We start from the raw sequence: 22,790 nt of genomic DNA on the forward strand, positions 1-22,790 counted from the left end.
TATCAAGTCTATTTCTGACTGTTATTCTGTCTTATACACAAGATCAATGCCCACGTAAGATGGAAATTTATAGTACTGAGGCTTTTTTTCTGATCAAAAGAAAAATTTCTGTGAATCAATTAATAGTTTACTTTATAAGCAACAACTTTTTCCTAATTTTTCAAATATTTCTGCCCAGGAATCATTTTCAGCATGAAATTTAGAGCAAATTTTTATATACTTTTAAAATATGTATTTTAAAATACAGGTATGGGCAAAAGTATGTGTACAGCTGTAGGCAAAACACAGAGTTTATTCTTTGGACTTAATAAAGGTATTGTAATAATCGTTACCTGTATATGTTTTTCCATACAAACAACTATAAACCTACTTTGAGCAACCCCTGTATATAAAAACATTTCAAAACATGAGCTTTAGGCTTGAACTTGAGTCTATTAAAGACATTTCTCATGGTTCTTTTGCTCAAAAAATAGAATTGAACATTATTGCTTTTTAAAATATGCTCTTGAAATGAAACACACATAATGAAATATACACATAGCAAAAGGGTAGAGTGGATGAGTTTTCAAAAAACTGAACACTCCTATGTAAACAACATGAAGATCATTAAAAAAAAAAAAAAAGTTGAAAGATCAACCGAAGGACTTGTATGCATGCATATAAGCATAACCAATGGACGAAAAACTCTGGGGAAGGAGTGCATGTATGGGAGTGGGGATGGGGTGGGGATTGGTAAGGCATGTACCTTAATAAAAAAAAAAAAGGGGGGGGGGGAAAGTTGACCAGCATCCCTGAATTCCCTGAGATGTATCCCCTTCTAATCATGCTATGCCAATGCTAACCACTCACATGACTTCTAACACCATCAATTAGTTTTGCCTCTCTTTATATTACTAGTATATGTGAGTGTATTCATATTGCATTCCACTCATTTGTGTCCGGCTACTTTTGTTCAACATTTTCTTCTTGATATTTCTCCATTGTCAGTTTTTACACATTGTCCATTCACATTATGCTGTGTAATGTTGTGTTGTGAAAATAGTATATCTTAATACTGCCCAAGTGTTTTACAGTATGTACTAATTTTCTACCAGCCAGCAAAATAGGACAGTTTAAGTGACTACACATTTGAGCCCAAACTTGGTATTTTCCATCTATTTTATTTTAGTGTTTCATTGATTTTTTTAATCAACTAAATAAACCTCTAGCAAACTCATACCAAACACAGCTTTTATTGATGGACTAGTGTGTGATGGGGGTGGGCGGGGGCAGTGCTTCATGGAGTGGAATTCTTCATCATCAACAAGTTCCAAGAAGAAATACAATTTGAATGACATAAGCAGAAATGTCTCAGCACAGACAAGTGTTTTTGTTTAAAATGCGGCCTTATTTTTCAGAGAATGCATTTCATTTAGGAATGAAGAGATATGCATATGGGCTAGAAATTTATGGAATCTGAAAACTGACATTTTTAAGATGTTGGGGGGGGGATTGTAGTAAAGAAGAAAACAGTAAGAACTTTATTATCTGTAGCACTAATTTTTGAGATCTTCATAGAAAAACCATACAAAGCAGTAGTTGATCTGAATTTTTATTACTGTTGCAGGGTCTCCATTTTGGTGCCTATTGGATATTGTTCCCATAAAGAATGAGAAAGGAGATGTGGTACTTTTTCTGGCATCCTTCAAAGATATAACGGATACAAAAGTGAAGATTACTCCCGAAGATAAAAAAGAAGGTTTGTACTGTTTTCAGAAAACATTGACAGATGGGGCAACATTTTGAAATTGTTTATTCAAAACTCTGAAAGAAAGTCTTTTTAAATAACAGCAACTCATGAATATTCATAACCTAAATGATCAGTATTTGGTACCTATTCCAAAATCATAGAGACTCATAGCAATTTACATTCTCTTTTTTTTTTTTTTGTATTAAAAACTCAATTGACAAGAATCAAAAGTGCATAGCCCTACACAAATAGGATGAAGATAGGAAAATAATTTATCAAAATAAAAAGATTTTTACCAATTTGTTTTATTAGGGGGGAAATGAATTGATAGTGACAAGTAAAGTTAAAATAATGTGATTAAAAATACATCTCTCCAATTCACCTAAATTGCAACAGCTCAATACTTAGATGTGCAAATTTCATTTTATGTACAAAATTAAGAACTCAAATTTAGTGGTTTTTAGGGTGGAATGTTGCAAAGAAATGTGTATCTGTATTTGGTAGTATAGGACCATATAATAATTTGTTTTATTTGCAAACAACCTTCTCAATGATCCTTGAAGGATTCTAAGAATATGTTGCTTACCTTTTATTTCCTGTCTATAGTTAACTAAGAAGCAAACTGCATTTTATGTCAAAATGACAAAGAGTAATACTGAAAAAATGCTGCTATTGTTTTGTTTAACCAGCAGTAGAGTGAGATAATTTGGTGACCAGAGAAAAAGAGTTGCCACTGTAGGGCTTTCCTATGTTGTAAGTTATTTGTTAGAAACGGCAATTTGACAGTTCAAAAGCTATGTCTTGTTAAGAATGTGCTCTTTTACTCCAGCTTTTTTGAAAAATGTGTGAGAGTGTTTTAAATATATTGCCTCTTGAAATGACAATACAAATGGAGAACAGTCATGGTTTGCCCCTCCCCCCTTCCTATCGTTTAAAATGTTTGCAAATACATGACTTTTTCCTGTGTATTTGCATAACTAAACACTGTGGCATGTTTTACATACTTAAGGGAAGAGCTATCTTATAATTAAAGTTACTTGGATATAAGAGCAAGTATAATGGCCATCCAATGAGAGAAAGGTGTGGACATCCCTATGTATAGTTTTGTTTTTACTGTTTTCTTTGATATTTGAGAATACAAAAGATCAATATGTACTGTCTTTATTCACACTTCTGACACCAAATGAGTGAGGGTTTTCCATGCCCATTCTGCAGCTCTCTGGACACCTACTGAATGTCCTATAATTTAATTCAGTTCTGACACTAAGTACCCAGAGTTAGTGTCAGATTATTCAGGTTTAAGGGTTCCTTCCCACACTTCAGATGCTAATCACAGTATTGGGTGCCCAGGGAACACAGAGACTTTTCTCCAGCTTGACTCAAAGTTGGGGATTCTCACTTGAATAATTTTCTGGAATGTATCACAGAACTCAAGGAAACACTTTACATATGATATTACAAACTAGAGGACTGGTGCACGAAATTCATGCACTCGGGGGTTCCTCAGCCCAGCCTGCACCCTCTCGCAGTCCAGGAGCCCTCAGGGGATGGCCAACTGATGGCTTAGGCCCACTCCCTGTGGTCCTAAGCCATCAGTCAGACATCCTTAGCACTGCTGCGGAGATGGGAGAAGCTCCTGCCACCACCTGCTGCACTCGCCAACTGTGAGCCCAGCTCAGGGCTTCTGACAGCAGTGCTCCCCTGTGGGTGTGCACTGACCATCATGGGGCAGCTCCTGCATTGATTGTCTGCCCCCTCATGGTCAGTGTACATCATAGCAACTGGTCATTCCACCGTTTCGTCAATTTGCATATTAGCCTTTTATTATATAAGATGATACAACTCGGGGACAGTCAAATGGAAGAGGTGCATAGGGCAAGATATGGGTCAGAGAATTGAAGGGTTGCCATGCTCTTTCAGAGTTTGCCAGGACATATTTTTTCTGTTGCTATCTTATTGTAAATGTTCCACAAAAATATGTAGTACTTTTTATAGAGGTAAAGCAACTATTGCAAGCCAGCATGATTATAAAATTATCATTAAAAAATAGTGAGGTATATATTTCTCTTTTCTTACCTACCCTTGTTAGAGGAAAATATCTAAAAATTCACAAATTGATGGCATGTTAGCAGGAAAGGCAGCTTCATGCACGATATTTTTAGAACTTTTAAGATAGTATTTGAAAATCATTAAAATATCACCATCTAGCTGGAGCAGTGTTGTATCATAGAACTAGGAATCTCTGAACTGACTTGACCCAAGATTGCTCCTTATATCAGTGTTATCACTGAAGTTCAGCTAAGTTGTAAAAATAAGGCTTGTGTTAATTAAATCAATTTCCTGCTAAGACTCATATGATGGCCTTCTTTTTAAGAGTATAAGTTGTATACTTCCATTTTTAAAAATACTTCAAATCATTAATATCTACATTGTCAAGTTTTTATTTGAAATGAGAAAAAACATATTTTATAGAAAAGGCTAACAAGGTATGTACTCAGTTTCACATCTCAATTTTCCAATCTTTTGTCACAGCAGCTCATTCATCATGTTAATTTTATTTTTTATTTAAGCCATTTTAGTATAATAATGTGCCATGTTTTTTCCAGACACAGGACCCAGTGCAATTATTTTGTTTATTTCTTGCAGGGTGTCCCAGATTTGGTTTGAAATGAGAGCTGACACTGGGTTATTCATTATGTGGCAACATCATCCATTATGCCAGAACTGGGGAATTCCAATTCCAATTTCTAAAAAGTGGGCACTTTGCTAGTACATTTGTCTTGAGAATGTAGGGGTTTCTGTATGAAGCTTTTCACGTTATTTTCAGTGGTCATGCAAATCAGTATTCAAATGCAATGGGTGTCTTTTTTGCAATCTGACTTTTGACAGGCAGCCGCAGGTTACTATTAAGTACACTGACAAAAGTTTTTTGTTTTGTTTTTTTTAATCTGCCCTTTCCTATTACTAAATAGATCCAGAAGAAAAAATAACAGCTATACTAAATAATGACATATGCATTTACCTATAAGAACCTGAGCATCTAATGTAAGCATAAATAATCAGGACTTATTTTTCTCATATGTTGAAGAGTCTGGAGCTAAGCAGCCCAAGGCTAGAACAGCAACAGCAATATTCATGGGCACTCAGAATCTTGGCCTTTCTTCTCTGCTGTTCTTAACATGCTATTTGCCATCCTCATACTTGTCACCTTGTGGTTGGAAGATGCCTGCTGCACCTTTAGAATTTATTGCTGTTGCGTAGACAGGAAGAGTGAAGGACAGAGGGCAAGGGCTCTTCCCTACGAGGCTTTGTCTTTGAATGGAGGAAGGAAATGTCCTTCCTTCTGCATCCCCCTCCTGCCAGGGATTTCCATCAATGTGTCGTTGACCTTGACTGTGCCCTCTCTAGCGGCAATGAAGGCTATGAAATCAAGGGGTTTGGTCTACTTTTTACCCTTAAAGTAGGAATAGCCAAAGAGAAAGGGCTTGAAAGTGAGGTTAGATCAGAGTGTCTAGTATTTATTGATTATTTTCTATAAGCCAGATGGATAACCCAACATCCTACAATGTAGAAGAGTGAGACTTATGAGAGTAGGTAGAATGCCCAAAGCCTCAGGGCTGTGAAGAGGTAGAGACAGGATTGAAACCCAGGACTGTCTGGCCTAAGAGCTCATATCTTTTCACTGTGCCAAGGAGCCTCCTATGCCAACAAATGAGAGGGAATTGGAAATGAGGTGGAAAGAAGGCTGGGCTTGTCTCCGTTCCTTCCACAAACTCCTACCAATGATTGCTATTGAAAATGAACACTCCTGCCCCAATTTGTTTTACCATTCTCATTTCTTATTTAAAGTCCTGAATATTCAAAGTGGAGTCCAAGAGAGGACTTAGTGTATTGGCATCACCTGGGAGCTCATTAGAAATGCAGAATCTCAGAATTAGATTCTGAGATCTCTGAATTAGAACCTGCACTTTCACAAGATCCCCAGATGATTCACAGACACATCAATGTTTGTGCACATGCATCCTTTAGAAAGGCCTTCTCTGGCCAAAACCGGTTTGGCTCAGTGGATAGAGCATCGGTCAGTGGACTGAAAGGTTCCAGGTTCGATTCCGGTCAAGGGCATGTATCTTGGTTGCGGGCACATCCCCAGTAGGGGGTGTGCAAGAGGAGCTGATCGATGTTTCTCTCTCATCGATGTTTCTAATTCTCTATTTCTCTCTCTTCCTCTCTGTAAAAAAAAATCAATAAAATATATTATTTTTTTAAAAAAAGGCCTTCTCTGACCATATGGTCAGAAGTTACCCACTTCCCCTCTCTATCACATCTCCTCCTTCATTGTCTTCATAGCATTTATGGTTATCAGTGACAATCTGTTGCCGAAAGTTTATTTTGAAATTGTTCTCCACTCCATAAAAATGGAAGCTTCATAAGAATATAGGCTTTTCCTCTTGTGTTTAGGATCATAAATCCAACATGTAAAGAGTGTTCTAATAGTAAAAAAAGTAAATAATTTGATTGTCGGGTGGATAAATAAATGAATGCATAAATGATGTCCAATTTAGGTAATTTGACTATTTGGAGATGGAACACAGTAACATTCTTGCTTTTTCTTAATTATCAAAGCTATGTGTCTCAAGTGCACATTCTGATGAATTTATTGTTTGGTTGTGTTCTGCTTGATTTAAGTCAAAGATAATTTGACGGGTATTTACCAAAATCAGTTCCTTCTCAAAATGTGTCCATGCTGTTGGTGTTGAGTAGCCCTTTCACTTCAAGTAGAATCTCTGCTGTTTGTTAATTTTTTGTTCTTGTTGACTCTGGGTCCGCCTTTCAGTTTCTGAGAATCTCAATTTGGTCACAATATTTGAGACAACTGAAGTTGTTTGAAGTTCTCCAAAAGGATAGGTGTTAAGCCACTGATCAGATACTAATTTAGGTCTGACATGATTATATGTACTTTGAATATTTTAATTTTCAATGTGGAACATAGTAATAATGTCCCTTTCACTTGATGAAATATTCTGCCTGATTTTTTTTGTTTGCATAATGAAAGGACACATGCAAAAATTCTAATAGATAGTAGCAGCCTGAAGAAAGAACTATTATAAAAATTGATACTTTTTTTGAGGATATAGGTTTCGGTTTCAAGGAGATCTACACCAACACTTATCAAATCCTTTATAATAATCCTATATAATAAAAGGGTAATATGCAAATCGACTGAGTGACTGAACGATTGGTCACTATGATGTGCACTGACCACCAGGGGGCAGGCACTCAATGCAGGACCTGTCCCAGTCATGGTCAGTGCCCTCCCACAGGGGGGAATGCTGTTCAGCCAGAAGCTGGGCTCATGGCTCACAGCTGGCAAGTGCAATGGTGGTGGCGGGAGCCTCTCCCTCCTCTGTGGCAGCACTAAGGATGTCCGACTGACAGCTTAGGCCCGCTCCCTTCGGGCTCTTGGATTGCAAGGCTCCCTTCGGTGGGTGCAAGCCAGGCTGAGGGACACCCCAAGTGCATGGATCTCATGCATAGGGCCTCTGGTATGTGATTAAATTTAAAATGGAGAGCTGAGATAGATCTTTAAAGTGACTAAAGAAATTGAATCACATCTGTATTTTATTGTATTACCTATATTTAAAAACCCACAGGTTGTGTGTTTGTTTGTTTGTTTGTTTTAACATACTCACCAATATCATTGTCTCCTAGAATCTTCTTAAGGCAAATAGTATAAGCCGGGGTTCCTGAGCTCGGTTGCCTTTAGAGACTGGGAGGCAATGTGATAAGTGAAATGCAGTGATCTTCCATGATGAGAACTTGAGGCCTGATACACATGGACTACTTCACCAAGTCGGTCCATTTTAAAGAAAAAGTTTCAGTATTCTACAGTCAATCAAAACATATCTATGAACTAAATTTCTTCTATTCATCAGTAGCTTATGATTACTGGACAAAACTTTATTGAAGTAATTATTCATCTACTTTTTATTTTTAAAAGTTTCTAGTTTTATTATTTTGAGAATGGAAATATGATTTTAATGCTTTTTGGTGAATTTAACATCTAAGAACTTATGTATAATTGAATGACCAGTCACGTAAAGCACCAGATAAATATGTAGCATGCTTGGGACTGGCAGGACATCATGGGTTTGTGCTTCAGTGAATGGTAGAGGGGTGATGTTTCCCCTTTTGCTTTTATTTTATACTAGAGGCCCAATGCATGAAAATTCATGCATGGGTAGGCTTTCCTTCCTTTCCTCGGCTGCCGGCACTGGCTTCCCTCTGGCACCCGGGCTTCCCTCCTCCAGCCGCTGGCAGGCACCCTGGACCTGGGCTGGCTTCCCTCCGCCCCGGCTTTGTGAGGAAGGACGTCTGGAATGACGTCCAGTCTAATTAGCATATTAGCCCTTTAATTATAGTTACCATTTTCCTTTAAGCCCTATTATTATAGATATGGGTCAATGTGGAATGGATTTGCCAGTGTGAGGAAAACAGACTATTGAGTGCCAAGAGCATAAGTCCCAGTGATTTTGAGAACTGCTAGTTACCACCAAGTGGTTTCTTGAGGTAGAATCTACTTCTGTCACAGATGCTGTGAAGACTGCTGAAAGAGTGACAAGGGGGTTAGAATATGACATAAACTTGCTTGATAAAGCAGCAGCAGGGTGGGGGAGGATTGGCTCCAATTTTGAAAGAAGTTCTACTGTGGGTAAGATGCTATCAGAAAGTACCGAGTGCTACAGAAAAATTGTAAAAGGAAGAATCCATTGATGCATCAAGCTCCATTGTTGACTTATTTTAAGAAACTGCCACTTGAGCAATCACTATCCTGATCAGTCAGCAGCTGTCACACCTTTCACTAGCAAGACCCTTCACCAGCAAAAAGGTAAGGGAACACTAAAGGCTCAGATAATGCTTAACATTTCTAGCAGTAAAATATTTTTTAAATTTTTTAGACACAGTGTTATTGTACACTTAGACTATAGTAATTATAATTTTCAAATGCACTGGGAAACCAAAAAATTCAAGTGAATCTCTTTATTGCTATACTCGCTTTATTTCATTGGTCACTAACTAAAGCTGCAATATCTCCAAAGCATGCCTGTAGATGTAAAAATTCTAAACAAAAAAAAAAAAGCATTTATTAATTTAGTCCTCTCAATAACCCTGTGGTGTAGGCAATACTATCATCAATGTTTTCAAAAGTTAAGTAACATGCCCAGGGTTACAAAACTAGTAAGTGGCAGTCAGGACTTGAACCCAAGCCTTGTTTAGCTTCAGTTTGATCTCCTTTATTCACTGTACAATGGAATATATCCACAATATCATGTTGTGATGAAAATATAAATTGTTCAAATTTGTATCCATTATAAAAATGTTACCTGGTCATTGATTTAAAAACATGGGGGGGGGGGGAATAGGAACATATAGAAAAAAATGAATGAGGAAATGCAACATTTCGAGGATCTCTTTGGGAAAAAAATATCTTTCTCACATCCATTCATCTATTTCCATTCTTTTTCTATGTCAATTTCAGTTTATTAAGCATTGGGTTTATCCTATAATAAACCTCACTTCTAGGAATTCTTATATAAAACTTCATTTGTTTTTGTTGAAATTAAAGACCATTTTATTATGTTTGGATCCTTTACGAAAGAAGAAAACTAACATTGAATGGCCTACTATCAATAAAATACTTTGATCCACCAATTATCCCATTAAGTTTTCTTAGAAAAGGCACTTTAAAAGTTGAAAATGAATAAGTATTGCTGTACTGTATATGCTTTAGGGACATTAGAAAACCACCTAGTTTTTCTCTTCTGAATAAACTTTATGTTCTTCTGCTTACTGCTTAGGTTCCCCTTATCTCAGCCCTTTAATCATAGTTACCATCTTCCTTTAAGCCCTCTAAGTCCACCTACTCCTTTGAGTCTGGACTGGCACATACTAATGCATATTATATCTCATCACTTCCCGAGTACAATGAAAGAACAGCTTTTAAATACCTGCATTTTATGTATTTTAGCCCCATCAGGATGGCTGTTAAAAATAATTATGACACTCATTCAAGTTATAAGCCTATCATGATCCTTGAGAGAATAGATATTATCTATACTTAGTCACATATCAATCTTGTCCTTGCAAACCTGTAAAAACTCCTTTCATGCTGATAGTTTCCCATCACTGACTCCCTTAAGAATCAAATTTCAAGATATATAATCCCTTTCTTACTCATTCTTCTTTCCTGGATTAATGCAATCAGAAAGCTTTCATGATGAATATTTCTATTTGCTATACAGTATGGCCTGCAAATAAAAATGTCAGAAGTTCTCAATGCAGGGTGAAGGCCACATCAAGACACTGAAAGATTAAATGTATATATTTCTAAAATTTCACTAAAATGACAGTAAAGTCCAGCTGATATGGCTCAGTGGTTGAGGGTCAATCCATGAATCACGTGGTCATGGTTCGATTCCCAGTCAGGGCACACGCCTGAGTTGCAAGTTGCGGGCTCCATCCCCAGTAGAGAATATGCAGAAGGCAGCCAATTTATGATTCTCTCAACCACTTATCTCTCCTCCTCCTCCTCCTCCTCCTCTTACTCCTCTTCCTCCTCTCCCTCCTTTTTTCCCCCTCCCCCTCTGCTCCTCTCCCTCTCCCTTCCTCTTTGAAATAAATAAAAATATATTTAAAATTAAAAAAAAAACCTTAGTGGGAAAAATTTTTGGAGGTTTAATTGTGTCCCATAAAATCAGAAAGCACAAAGTCATAGGTGAACTGTTCCTTTATTGCACTCACTTGCTCGGAAAGAGTCACCAAACATCTAGGGCAGTGTTTTTCAACCTTTTTTGGGCAAAGGCACACTTGTTTCATGAAAAAAATCATGAGGCACACCACCATTAGAAAATGTTAAAAAATTTAACTCTGTGCCTATATTGACTATATATAAAGTAATTCTCTTGAATAGGAATCAAATAAACACAAAGAAAGTATTTTATAATTACTTTATTATGAAATATTAAGTAAACAAAATAGTGAAAAATTATAAAATTCTTGTCTTGTCTGCACCTACGGCACACCAGGCAACATCTCGCGGCACACTAGTGTGCCGCGGAACAGTGGTTGAAAAACGCTGATCTAGGGATATCAATAAAAAAGAAAAATTCTTTCCTTTGCATAAGCCACTAATGGGGAGTGACACAAATAACTAAAATGCACTATTCGATATAGTAAAGCGGAGCTGTAGAAAATGTTTTGAGCAAGTGATCTGATTATTTCTGAGTAGGAATGGAAGAGAGTGGGAGAAGTGAGGGAAGGCTTCTCAAAGGATATAGGAAGGACAATATTTGGATAGGATGGTATAACATAAACCAAAAATTAAATTCTTATAACAAGCTATTAGGACCACTAAAAATAATAATTGATTCAGACACTATGGAAATCTGACATCAAAGTCACTCTATATAGAGATGGAATATGGTAATTTGCTTTGACATGGTGCTCAGTTTGTTGATAGGTTAAGTGTCTCCCTTCACCGACTGTTTCTGTGTTTTGCGGGGGCCTTTATTGCTTTAAGTAGCTTTCTTGATCTTTTATATTTAAGAACTTCCTGGAAGAAAGAATGAGAATTCCATACCCAAGATATGTATAAAATATGTGTAAGACAGGTCTATATCTTTATTTTCTAGCTCCTAGCACAGTGTTTGCCATATGGTAACCATGTCTTTAAAAAAAACAAAAACACATTTTGACCAAAACTGGTTTGGCTCAGTGGGTAGAGCGTCAGCCTGCAGACTGAAAGGTCCCAGGTTTGATTTCGGTCAAGGGCATGTACCTTGGTTTCAGGCACATCCCCAGTAGGGGGTGTGTGCAGGAGGCAGCTGATCGATGTTTCTCTCTTATTGATGTTTCTAACTCTCTATCCCTCTCTCTTCCTCTCTGTAAAAATCAATAAAATATATATTTTAAAAACACATTTTGGAAAGCATGGGTATTTATGAACAATTGGTGTATTGATTAGCAAAGCATAACAGGATGAGAGAATTTTCTTTGTATTTGTTTTTTACCTAAGTAAAATTCCAATGTTTCTCTACATAAATGACTATTCTAAAACTACTTAATTGTATCACTGATTTATTAGGAGATTTTGACTGCTTGTTAAAGAATAAAGCTTTCATTAATATAAAGCAACTTACCAGAATAATTACCCATCTTGGTGCAGATTTCTTACCTTCTAGAAAATGTTGTCAAATCCTATCCATGGATGGATATAAAATATCAATATAAATAATGCGATTTTCTATTTGTGTTATTTATAGGTTTTCATAACTTAGGAATCATAACAGCCTTGCTTTTATGAAGTCTCTAAGGAGAGACTATGAAATGGAGGTTATCAAGTGTAAGGCAAGCTTTTGAAATGAGAGCAATAATCCTTAGATCATCTCATCCATATTGGTAAAATAGACTGCTGTTCTTGAGTTCAAAGGGGTCAGTTGTTAGAATCTGTTTCTTAATAGAGTAATTTTATGAATATATCATAAAAACCATGTAGGGATGCCTTCATATAAAATTATTTTTAATAAATGGCTTAAATAAAACAGGATATGTATCATTATTTTACAATAAAGGACCTATAATCCCAAACTGAGAAAAAAAATAGACTTTTTAAAATTACATTTTAGGAGGAACACAGACTTACTCATACCCAGAATTTTTAGAAAAAAATTCTAGCACTTGAGACCTTGTTATAATTTTCCTCTTCACTACAGTCAAATTGGTTGGTCTACTATGACTTTTGCTTTTTTGCATCATCACACTTGGGCATGGGCTGTTTCCTCTCAGAATGCCATCTCTTCCCCACTCTACACCACAATTACCCACTTCTCACTGTTAGTGCAGATCCACAATTTACCCCACCATTAATCCCTTTATAAATGTTCTCTCCTGCCTTTGATGTTTTGTAATACCTACCATCTTTGCCTCTATTAGATATGAGAGGCAAATCTATGGCATAGATACATCTACAGCATAAAAAAAGAATCTAATTACTTTATCTCTATCCCCTCAACTTCCCTATTTCTTTTCTCTTTTTAGAACATAAGGAAACAGGGCTATGTAACTGGTTTGCTATTGAAGATTTCATACTATAAAATAGTAGACTATAATTGACTTAGAAATGGGAACCTTGGAAAGTTGTATAAACTTGGGTAGACCTTTAATTACTCTCTCAGGCTTGGCTTAAATTATTCCATACCTACTCTGCATTTACTAGATTATGTCACTTCTCCTTGGCATTGACCTTATTAAAAGAATGGAAACTGACTAGGACATGTTTTTGCACAATTAGTCACATCACAAAGATCTTCCTGATGTCATCAATAGCTAATCAGAGCTACTAGTCACGTGATATTAGTAAATACTAGAGGCCCAGTGCATAAATCGTGCAAGGTGCTCGGCCCCCACCACCGCGGCTTCGTCTGGAGGTCTTCTGGAAGGAGGTCCAGAAGGACGTCTGGTCTGGTTAGCATATTATATTCTAGATAAAGTCTAGATGGGAAATATAATATAAATATGGCACTTATGGGTATTAGGATAATCAAAATGATTTCTCCTAGGTTTTATTCAATATTAAAAGTATCTCAAGGAGTTTGCTCCTTCACTGCTTTTATGGGCCATAAATTGAAACTATGGAATAACTGGATAAGTTGTTACACAAGTCCCTTTCAGCCCGCCCACTCCTATGAAAATACACAAGGCCATTGTCTGGAATGATCCTTGTGTCATACCTTGTATAGTCAAGATGGGACCTCTTTTCTCTTGTTCAGGGTGCCTGTGTTTTTGGAATTGGATGAGTTTAGTGTCCTGAAGGTACTTTTTCTCTAAAACTGCCCTCGGCTATTTGGACTTCATGAGGACATGCTGGCCTGTGAGCTGTTCTAGAAGTCCAGAAATATGAGTGGGTGCCTTCGATGGAGAATATGTAGGTAGTTAAGGCCTTTCACTATAGGTCACGCTAAGTGGTGGGTGAATTCTCCTGCTAAGACATGCCATCAGAAAAGGTTGGAGGATTGTTTATAGTTGTCTGAGGACAGCTTTTCTCTAATTCATAATTGTATCCAGGGCAGGTCAGCTTGCTATATTTGTGATTTAACTTACGGGTTCAAGGTCCATCTCTGCCACCAGCTAGCAGTATGATCTTGGGCCAGGCATTTTTCCTCTCCCAATTGCAACTTCTCCAGCTGCAATATAAAGTAATTAGACTAGATGATTTCTAAGGCTTCTTTTATTGCAAGGATGTTTATTTCCTTAGTCATACTACATGACAAGAAGGCTTATAGTATGCTATGTCACAATCTAGGTAAAATTGAGAATTGAAGGCCCTATATTTCGAATCTTCCATCTGAGCTCACCAGAGGAAGAGAATACTCAGTGTGTTTGTCACATGCACGATTATCAACCAGAAAGAAAAGAAAAAAAAAGTCCTGTTCTGGCCTAAGGTTTTGAAATTGAAGTACACACTCTTTTTTTTCTGATGCTTCCACAGATTCAATTGGGAAAACCTAGTAAATACATTTTTTGTGGTTAAGTAAAAAAGAGCTTAGGGAGTGTCATGTATAACATTGTAGATGGTCATGTGAAATTTCCAAAGGTCTGCGGGTAACTTAGGGTCCTATTTGTGGAGGAGAAAGACAAAAGTAGACATTAGTATCCATGCTGAAGTTAGTGAGAATTTGCATTTCAATGCCAGTCCTTAAATGGTCTGATTCTTATAAACCCTACATTTTATGGAGTTTGATGTTACATAATGGTGAAATGAATAGAATTGGGGAGTATTTGAACTTCAAATGTACTTGCTGATGCGCTTTTTTTTTTTTTTTTTTTTTTTTTTTTTTTTAACCACCTATATTCAAAAACCTAGGATCAATTATATAAACTTTAAGTTTTAAAAGTTTTTATAAAGTTGGGTCATTATACTTTCTCCTTTTCTAGCAAGTTAACTCTCAAATAAAAATATATTTGGGAGAATGGTTAGTTCAGATTTTCATCCTCAGTCGCTCTTTCTCATTTGATCTAGAAGGGAGCAGCAAACTTTTTCTGAAAAGATCTGATAGTGAATATTTTAGGCTTTGTGGGCCATATAGTCTCTATCAAACTTAATTCTTCCTCCATAACAGAAAAGTAGTCATAGCTAATAGTAAACAAATGGATGTAGCTGTGTTTCAATAAAACTTTATTTATAAAAAACAGATACATGACTACTTGGTGGGCCAAAATTTGCAGATTCCTGATCTACCTGATTAATTAACAAGTGATTCCTTCCTCAACCCGTTTCAATTCTAGAGGTTTTTATACTGAAAATAGCATTTTTTTATGGCTCTTCTAATTACTAGACATGATTCCCTGGAAAGTCTCATTGACATGGGTCATTATATTTAGTACTCACCATGTATTAACAAAGAGCTAATCAGGTTGTTGTTGTGTTTTGTGTCTTTGGTAGTCCTTTAATTATCAGGTCATAGAAAATTTCATAACCTTAAGAAATGTAAGTTATGTTAGGACTCAGATCCATGGGACCATGCTTCTGGTCTAGAGGAGAGGGAGGAAAGAAAGGAGTTTCTTTATAGCATGATCTAGAAGTGCTCATGTTCTAGAATCATAACATACATGGCGCAGAATTATGCACTGTTAAAACAGGGGAGTAAGGTGTCAACACCAGAGGTAATAAAGAAAATGTTGGCTTAATTTCTGATTTAAGAGGTTAAGATGGGGAGAGTCCGATCTATGCAAGGAGGTTCAAGGACATCCTAGAGTCAAATGGGCAGAGTATTAGGAACCCAGCAAACTGGTGGATTCAACCATGATAATGAGAAATGGAAATCTTGCACTCTCTCTGTGATGGTTCTACAGACCCTTGTCAGCTTCTTTCTTATCCAAGACTTTCCTTTAATGAATTGAGGGATTTTTCCCACTCTTGTCTCACAAAACATGCCAGCAATTGCTGGCACTTAACAAGCTCATGGTAAATAGAGGCAGAACCATAAAATGTTGATGTACACAGATCATTTGGAAATCTATTTTGGAGAGTAGAAAAGAATATGTGTTAATCTATTGGTAGTTTGCCACTATGCTAACCCATCTGGAATGCTTGAGTATGCCCCCAAAATAATTTTCTCATACACTTACATATGTCCCCTGACTTACATGAACTATATTTACAATCTTAATTTAATTAGGAAATCATAGCATCACAGCTAGAGACCCAGGACCTTTTATCTTAGATTTTACTGAAATTATTACAGTCATCAATTGGACTCGAGTGAGATGCTATCATTTTTCAATTAAGAAAAAAATAAGAATATCTTATAGTTTGCCATTATGTACTAGTATATGCGAATTTCTACAAAACAAAATTTCTAAAGTTGTCAGAATCCCAGATCATTATTTGGCGAATTGATGAGCATGACTGGAGAAACAAGTTCCAGTTGAGAGTTAACTGATTCTGAATTAAACATTTAATGTCACCCTGATTATTAATGCCTGACCCAAAGATGTAAAATAAATCATTTATTGATTTTTATAGTCATTTGATTTCTGTGTAAGTCTATTTCCTTATTTTGAAAAAGAAAACTAAAAAAAAATTAGTAGTTCATCTTTTGTATATGATTGGTTGCATCATTTTATGACTGAATTATATTAAAAAAAAAAGTCAGAGTTCTTATAAAATTAGCATATACTAAGCAGTTTTGCCAAACTTGGCATTATTGACATTTTGGGGTCTGATGATTCTTTGTTAGGGAGGGGTGTCCTGTGTGTTGGAGGATTTTAGCAGCAGCCCTGTTCTCTACCCACTAGATGCCAGAAACACCCACATCGCAGTTTTGACAACCCAAAATGTTTCTAGACATTGGTGAAATCTCCCCTGGTTGAGTGGCATTACTATAAAGCCGCTGAGCCATTACCCTATAACATATAGTATTAAAAAACAGAAGAGGGATTATATTACTAATGTTTCAGTAGTAGTTGAATTTTGGTGTTGAGGTGAATACATTTGTGTTATTCGGTAATTGTGAGTGGTGTATTATTATGCAAAACTTTTTAAGGAAGTCCATTAATTAGACATAAAACAGCCTTCCACAAAGGGCTCTCTCTCTGTCTCTCCATTCTTGCATATATATCGTGTTATCAATAAGAGGATTGTACTAGAAGACTCCGTCCTTCAGTGGGAGATTGTGTGCAGAGTTGCCTTGATGGAGTTATATCTAAGAATAGAAAGTGAGTTGGACTTTATATTGGGATGTCCATGAACTAGCTGGATCACCTTCAAACCTCCCAGCACACCTTTTGTCCGGATAAATCAGGCTCCTTACTTTTTCTTAAGGTCAAGAAATCTGAATTATTTATCTTTGTCTCCCCAGCTCAGTGGCTGGCACAAGAGAAATAGATGCTTTAAAATGGGATGAATAGGTTGAATCTATTTGTTGATCTTGTAGACAAAGAGTTCCCATTATGTTTTCAACATTTGTTCTCCCTTTTTCTCCTTTATCCTTACACTTTCATTCCTGCCTATTTCTTACTGGCCTGAATTCTTCACAAAAAATCCTATTCCATCACTGGCTCAAAGGATGGCCAAGACTTTGTTGCTTTGACTTCTATAAACCTGAGAAGAACCCAAAACAAAAATTATCAGTAAGGAATTTTAATGTAGGACATTGGGAAATACCAGTGAGAAAAATATTGAATCATTTCAGCACCCACCATCAATGTGATAAAATTGTTACTGCTACAATTTATTAAGGCAATTCTTTTTATTTTTTATTTTTAATTGATTTCTACTTTAGAATTCCTATAAACTTCTCATCTTAAGTAATTTTCAATGTACTCTGTAACTCTTAAATATAGACCAGTTTCCTATAGAACTTATTTTTTAAAATCATTTACCAACACCCTTTTTGAAGTTGGCAGTCCTTAAGAAAAAAAGTGCCCGTAAATTTTGAGAAAGTAAATGATAAAGCAAAGAGCAAAGGCTTTGGAATTGGGTATTAATTAACTTGCTGCCTCTTGTACTCTACAAGGATGTAGGTAAGTTATTTAAAACTATTGAGGTGTATAGTAGTATCGTTATCTTCAAAGTGGGACAATGTCTACAGATGTCATTATGAGAATTAGAGAAAAATAATTATTTAGGATGATATTTGCATAAAAGAGGTGGTTATAAGTCAGTCATTAGCACAAAAGTGATTATGATAGGTGGTGATTGTGGAGGTGATCATAGTGATACTCATTAGAAATGGACATGTCATCTCTCTGGAGCTTTCTTACACCCTTTTCTGGGTCAGGCTTAAATAATATCTTTCCCTCCATCCTGTGCCATATGTTGGTACTCTGTTGGCTATTAACTAATTCTTGCTAAGCAGCTAAGTATCCTTTCCGTAGTATTTATATCTTAATAGAAGTGTTCTTTAATGTCAAGTATAGGCTCAAGGATGTGAATGAATATGGAGACTAAGGTGACACTACCCTTATTGTTCTGTCTTTTCCTGATAGTTTGTTTTCTCGACTCCAGGACCCCAAAACCAAGTGTATCAGTTAGCTTTTGCTGCATAACAAATTTTCCCCAAACCTGTAAACAATAGTTTATTATTTCTCATGATTCTTTGAGTAGGCTATGTGGGTTCTTCTATTCCAAATGGTGTTGACTGGAATCACTCATGTAGCACCATCAGCTTGGAACTCAGCTGGGCCGGAGCATCCTAAAGAACCTCACATACCCAGGGGAGGATGGCATGACTGGGAGTTGTATAGCTTTCTCTCCCTCTCTCTCCATCTTTATCTCTATATCTCTATCTTTGTCTCTATCTCTATCTCTACGTCTGTCTCTATAATTTCTATCCCTGGCTCTAGCTATCTCCGTAATTATTCACTAGTTGAGCCCTTGTTACTTTGCATGGAGGATGGGTCCAAAGAGAGCAAATATGGAATATGTGTAAGTCCAGAAGTCACACACTCTTTCCTGCCATATTCTTTTAGTTAGTGAAAGCTACAGGACCAGCCAAAATTCAAGGGAAGAGGAAACAAACTCTTAAAGAGAGATGTGTATGAATAAGAATGTGAAAATTAGTTGGTGGCCACATTTGCAGACAGTCTGCCACTCTGGAAATCATTTCATTCCACCCCATGTTTTACCCTCTCTTCCTCCTGCGTCCCTTTCTCCTGTCAGGATTAGTGAAATCCATGGTTTCTCAGTTTACAAGGGGTGAGTGGTTATCATTATTCTCTTTAATGCAATACAATTACTAGAAAGTACATGGGTGTAGAGACAAAGAGATCTACAAATAGATGCCAGGTCTACCAATTCCTAGTTGTATGACACCATTCACGGCACATCAGCTCTTTTACCTCAGGCTTCTCATCTACCAAGTTTACCTTATAGGGTTAATACAAGGTTTATGTTACTATAATTGAAACTTAATAAATGCTCAATAAATGCTAATTCCTCTACTTCTTGTTTCTATCTCTTTCTCCCAGTTTTCCTTTTACTTATTTTTGGAAGAGGAATACACACACACACACACACACACACACACACACACACACACACAACTTCTAAACATTTCTTAAAATAAACACATTTGTCCTAAGCCATGTAATAGTTTCCATGATTTAGAGAGCATTTTGATAACTACTCTTCTCTTACACCGATTGCCTTATTCTTTCTGGAATTTGCCATGTAATTTCTACCCTGAAGTCTTGGTTCACATTTTCCTCTTGCTTAGTAATCCATCTTCTTTGCCTGCTCCTAGATCCAGGTGAAATCTTCTTTCTTTTAAAAGCATTGTCTAATGTTTCGGGTACCTAATATTTACGACTTTGTGTTTTCATTTATATTATGGCCCTATTCTCCTTTTCTATCAGTTTTATGCTTCAGAGTGATTTTAGGAATCTTTTAAACCTTCCCGCCAACCCACAGCAACTACCCACTCTAAATTTCACACACAGTAACTAGAACTAAACCACTGGCGACTTTTCAGTAACAGCATGTTGACTTGGATTCTTCCACAGAACACACGCATTTACAACCTTGTTTTTAGGGCCACATCCATGAAAAGGTCTGGAAATTACATTACTCAATGTCTTATAAGCCCTGTGGGAAAAATATATGTAAATAGAAACTAATAACAATGATTAGGTAATTTTTGAGAGAACAAAATTGAAGTAAACACATTAGCTTGCTTGATTCATGCATTATTTTTTATAATTTGAATTTCCATTAAAAACTCCTAATAAGTGACTAAGCATTAAAAACATAATAGTGAATCTGTTTTTATCATATTATATACCTTTTATATATGGAATATGCAGGGACTTTATTCTTTTGTATGTGTTTCTGAATAATTTTTAAATTTATGTCCTTGATAAATATTGTCAGGACTGTGTCCTGAGTAGATAGTTAGATCACAGTTCTGACCAATTCATTAGCATTTTTTATGACTAAACACAATTTCTTTGGTCTTTCTACCTCTATAATTCTCCTTTGGTGCATACTTCACTCTAAATCCAAAAGCAAAAGTCATCTTCCCTTTCTAGACTACTCTAATATTTTTCAGAGTTAAAATTAAATTATTTAGCTCAATCCCCAGTAAACTTAAAAGTTTTCTCCCAGTCTGCTACTTAACTGGCAATACTCAACTGAAAGAAGTTTAGTTAAAAGCAGAAATGCATGGTCCTATATCAGATTGGTGTGTTATTTCTGATTTGTGTATATGCAACTCTCTCAGTGAAATTGTTGGTGCTCATTAAAAGATAATTACCCCAGTGTTGGTCCGTTATTTGAATTTATCACCGAAAAACACTTTTATGATTTCAAAGGATTCAAAGAATAATTCATCAAAGTGTTTTCATTTTTATGATATTTTCTGAAAATGTATTTCCACCAATATTCAGTAGATTAAAAAAAAAAAAAAGGAAATGTTTACGCTTCCATTTACCATTCCTCCTCTGTTAACTGTTTTATGGATTTTTTTCTGATTTCAATACCTACATATTTTAATTTTTAAATGTAGGGAGTGGCAATTTCTAAGATTCAAATGGCTAGTGTTTTACTACCTACATAGATTTATAACCACAAACTTTAATATCTTTCAGTATGTATAAATGTTTAAAAGAGGTTATAATAAAACCCCATGTATCCATTATGTAGCTAAAAATTCATCAACATTTAAAAGTGAATAAATATAAATTTGCTCATATAAATATCAAAGTAAATAATTCTTAAGAGTCATTTTGTAAGTTGATATATCAAGTTAAACAAAGGAATTTTATTGCTCCTTAAGCTATTCAAAGTAAAGTAACCTTTAGCTTCACTCCTAGAATTTATTATAATTAATACTTTTATTTTTTAACTTTATTTTTATTGTTGACACTATTACAGATGTCTCCATTCCCTCTCAACTTTTGCCCACCTCCTCTCAATCCCTCTGTTCCTTCTGGCTATCAATCACCACACTGTTTTCTGTATTAATACTTCTAAAATTCCTGAGTTTTTAATATCAGTTTATCTTAATCCCTCACTTTCTTTTTATACTGTTTTGTTGCTTGAACTTCAGACTTTTAAAAAAAATTAATTGATATTTTTGCTTCTTACTCTTAGGCGAGAGCTACTTGCTCTTGTAATAATCCTGTGGCATTATTCTGATTTCTTACAACTCAATAATAGGTCTATTCAAAGGAAAGTGAAGGCCTGCCATTAAATTCTAAAATAATTTTTCTTTGTCTTTTTAGACAATCTTGCATAAATGCTCCTCCCAAATTTTCCCTAACCAGTGACTTAAATTCCTCACACAAAACAACTGAAATGAATATATAAGGACATTAATAAAGAACCGTATTAAGTAATAGTAATACCCACTAATAACTCACTTGCGTCTATCTCTGTACTAAATTCTGAGTAGCGTGCTTTTTAAGTAATATAATTCTATGTCTTCTAGACAAGAAATTGAGTAAAGCTAAAACATCTGCTGCATTATTCAATACACTTTTCTAAATGTACTTTTTTTTCTAGTTGAACAAAGTAGAACTAATACTACTCTCTTATTTTGACTTGAGAATACCTATCTAGTAATATCCATTTTCTTTAAATGACAGTTCTTTTATTGAATTGAATCTCATTTTGAAGCTCATTTTATAAGCTAGATACACAGAAATGGGGCTTCTTAACCAAATGCATTATCTGCTGGATTTTTCCTGTCCCACACTCTCACAATTCCATCCCTCTGACACTTCCCTGGGAATCTAAGAATCCCAATTAAAAGTCATGGTTCCTCAATGACTGAATATTTGATAATATTTTAAAATATGGTTATACACTTATGATATAGTGGCATATATTGATTCTGCTTTTTAGATAATAGATCAATGATAGATAAGCAGATAGATAAGTAGATAAGTAGCTATGCTGCCTCAAATTTTCATCAAAAGAAACTGAAGGAGGGAAGTGGGTGGAACTAAACAAGACTATACAGCATTCATACTTATTGAAGCTGGGTAATCAGAGTCAGAGTTCTATAGAAAAACAGAGGTAGGTGGGAGATACATATAAAATGTATTTAGATATTCAAGATCAGTACCAACCAGAAATCAAGCTGCACATTTTTTATTTGTCTGTTTTTTTTTCTATAGATATATGTTACACTCAATAAAATGTTGACTTCATGATGTAAGTAAATAAACTGAAAATAATGATATCAGAATTGGTATAAAACATAGATGACTATAAAATCAAAACTATGCACAGGATTTTGAGTATTTTTCTGAAAAATAAACTAAAAAAGATGAGTGATGAAAATAATGATGATGATAATTATCTGATAGGCGAAGCTCATAGCCAAATCCCCCACAATCCATAAATATGCAAATACATAGGGCTGTACAAAATATTTAATGAAGTATTTTTTCTTATTTTGTTCATTTCTTCATTAAAAAATTTATTATGGAAAAGGCTCTTTTAAATACTAGCAATAACAGTAAGTCATCTGTGTCTTATAAAATGTATAAAGGAGAGATA

The 22,790-nt window shown here is 35.6% G+C and overlaps 1 protein-coding gene across 1 annotated transcript in view; it reads left to right on the top strand.

Moving 5' to 3' along the window:
- The window catches only part of KCNH8 (potassium voltage-gated channel subfamily H member 8), a gene marked incomplete at its 5' end in the record, with an annotated part of 269,106 nt that overhangs the window by 123,725 nt on the left and 122,591 nt on the right, over positions 1–22,790 (top strand). The window contains one exon of the mRNA XM_084903270.1: positions 1,607–1,738. Within this exon, the coding sequence (XP_084759396.1) occupies positions 1,607–1,738 (132 nt within the window). The remainder of the gene's footprint in view (positions 1–1,606; positions 1,739–22,790) is intronic.

The sequence above is a fragment of the Pipistrellus hanaki genome (assembly GCF_964339955.1).
Source record: "Pipistrellus hanaki genome assembly, chromosome: 13".
NCBI lineage: Eukaryota > Metazoa > Chordata > Mammalia > Chiroptera > Vespertilionidae > Pipistrellus > Pipistrellus hanaki.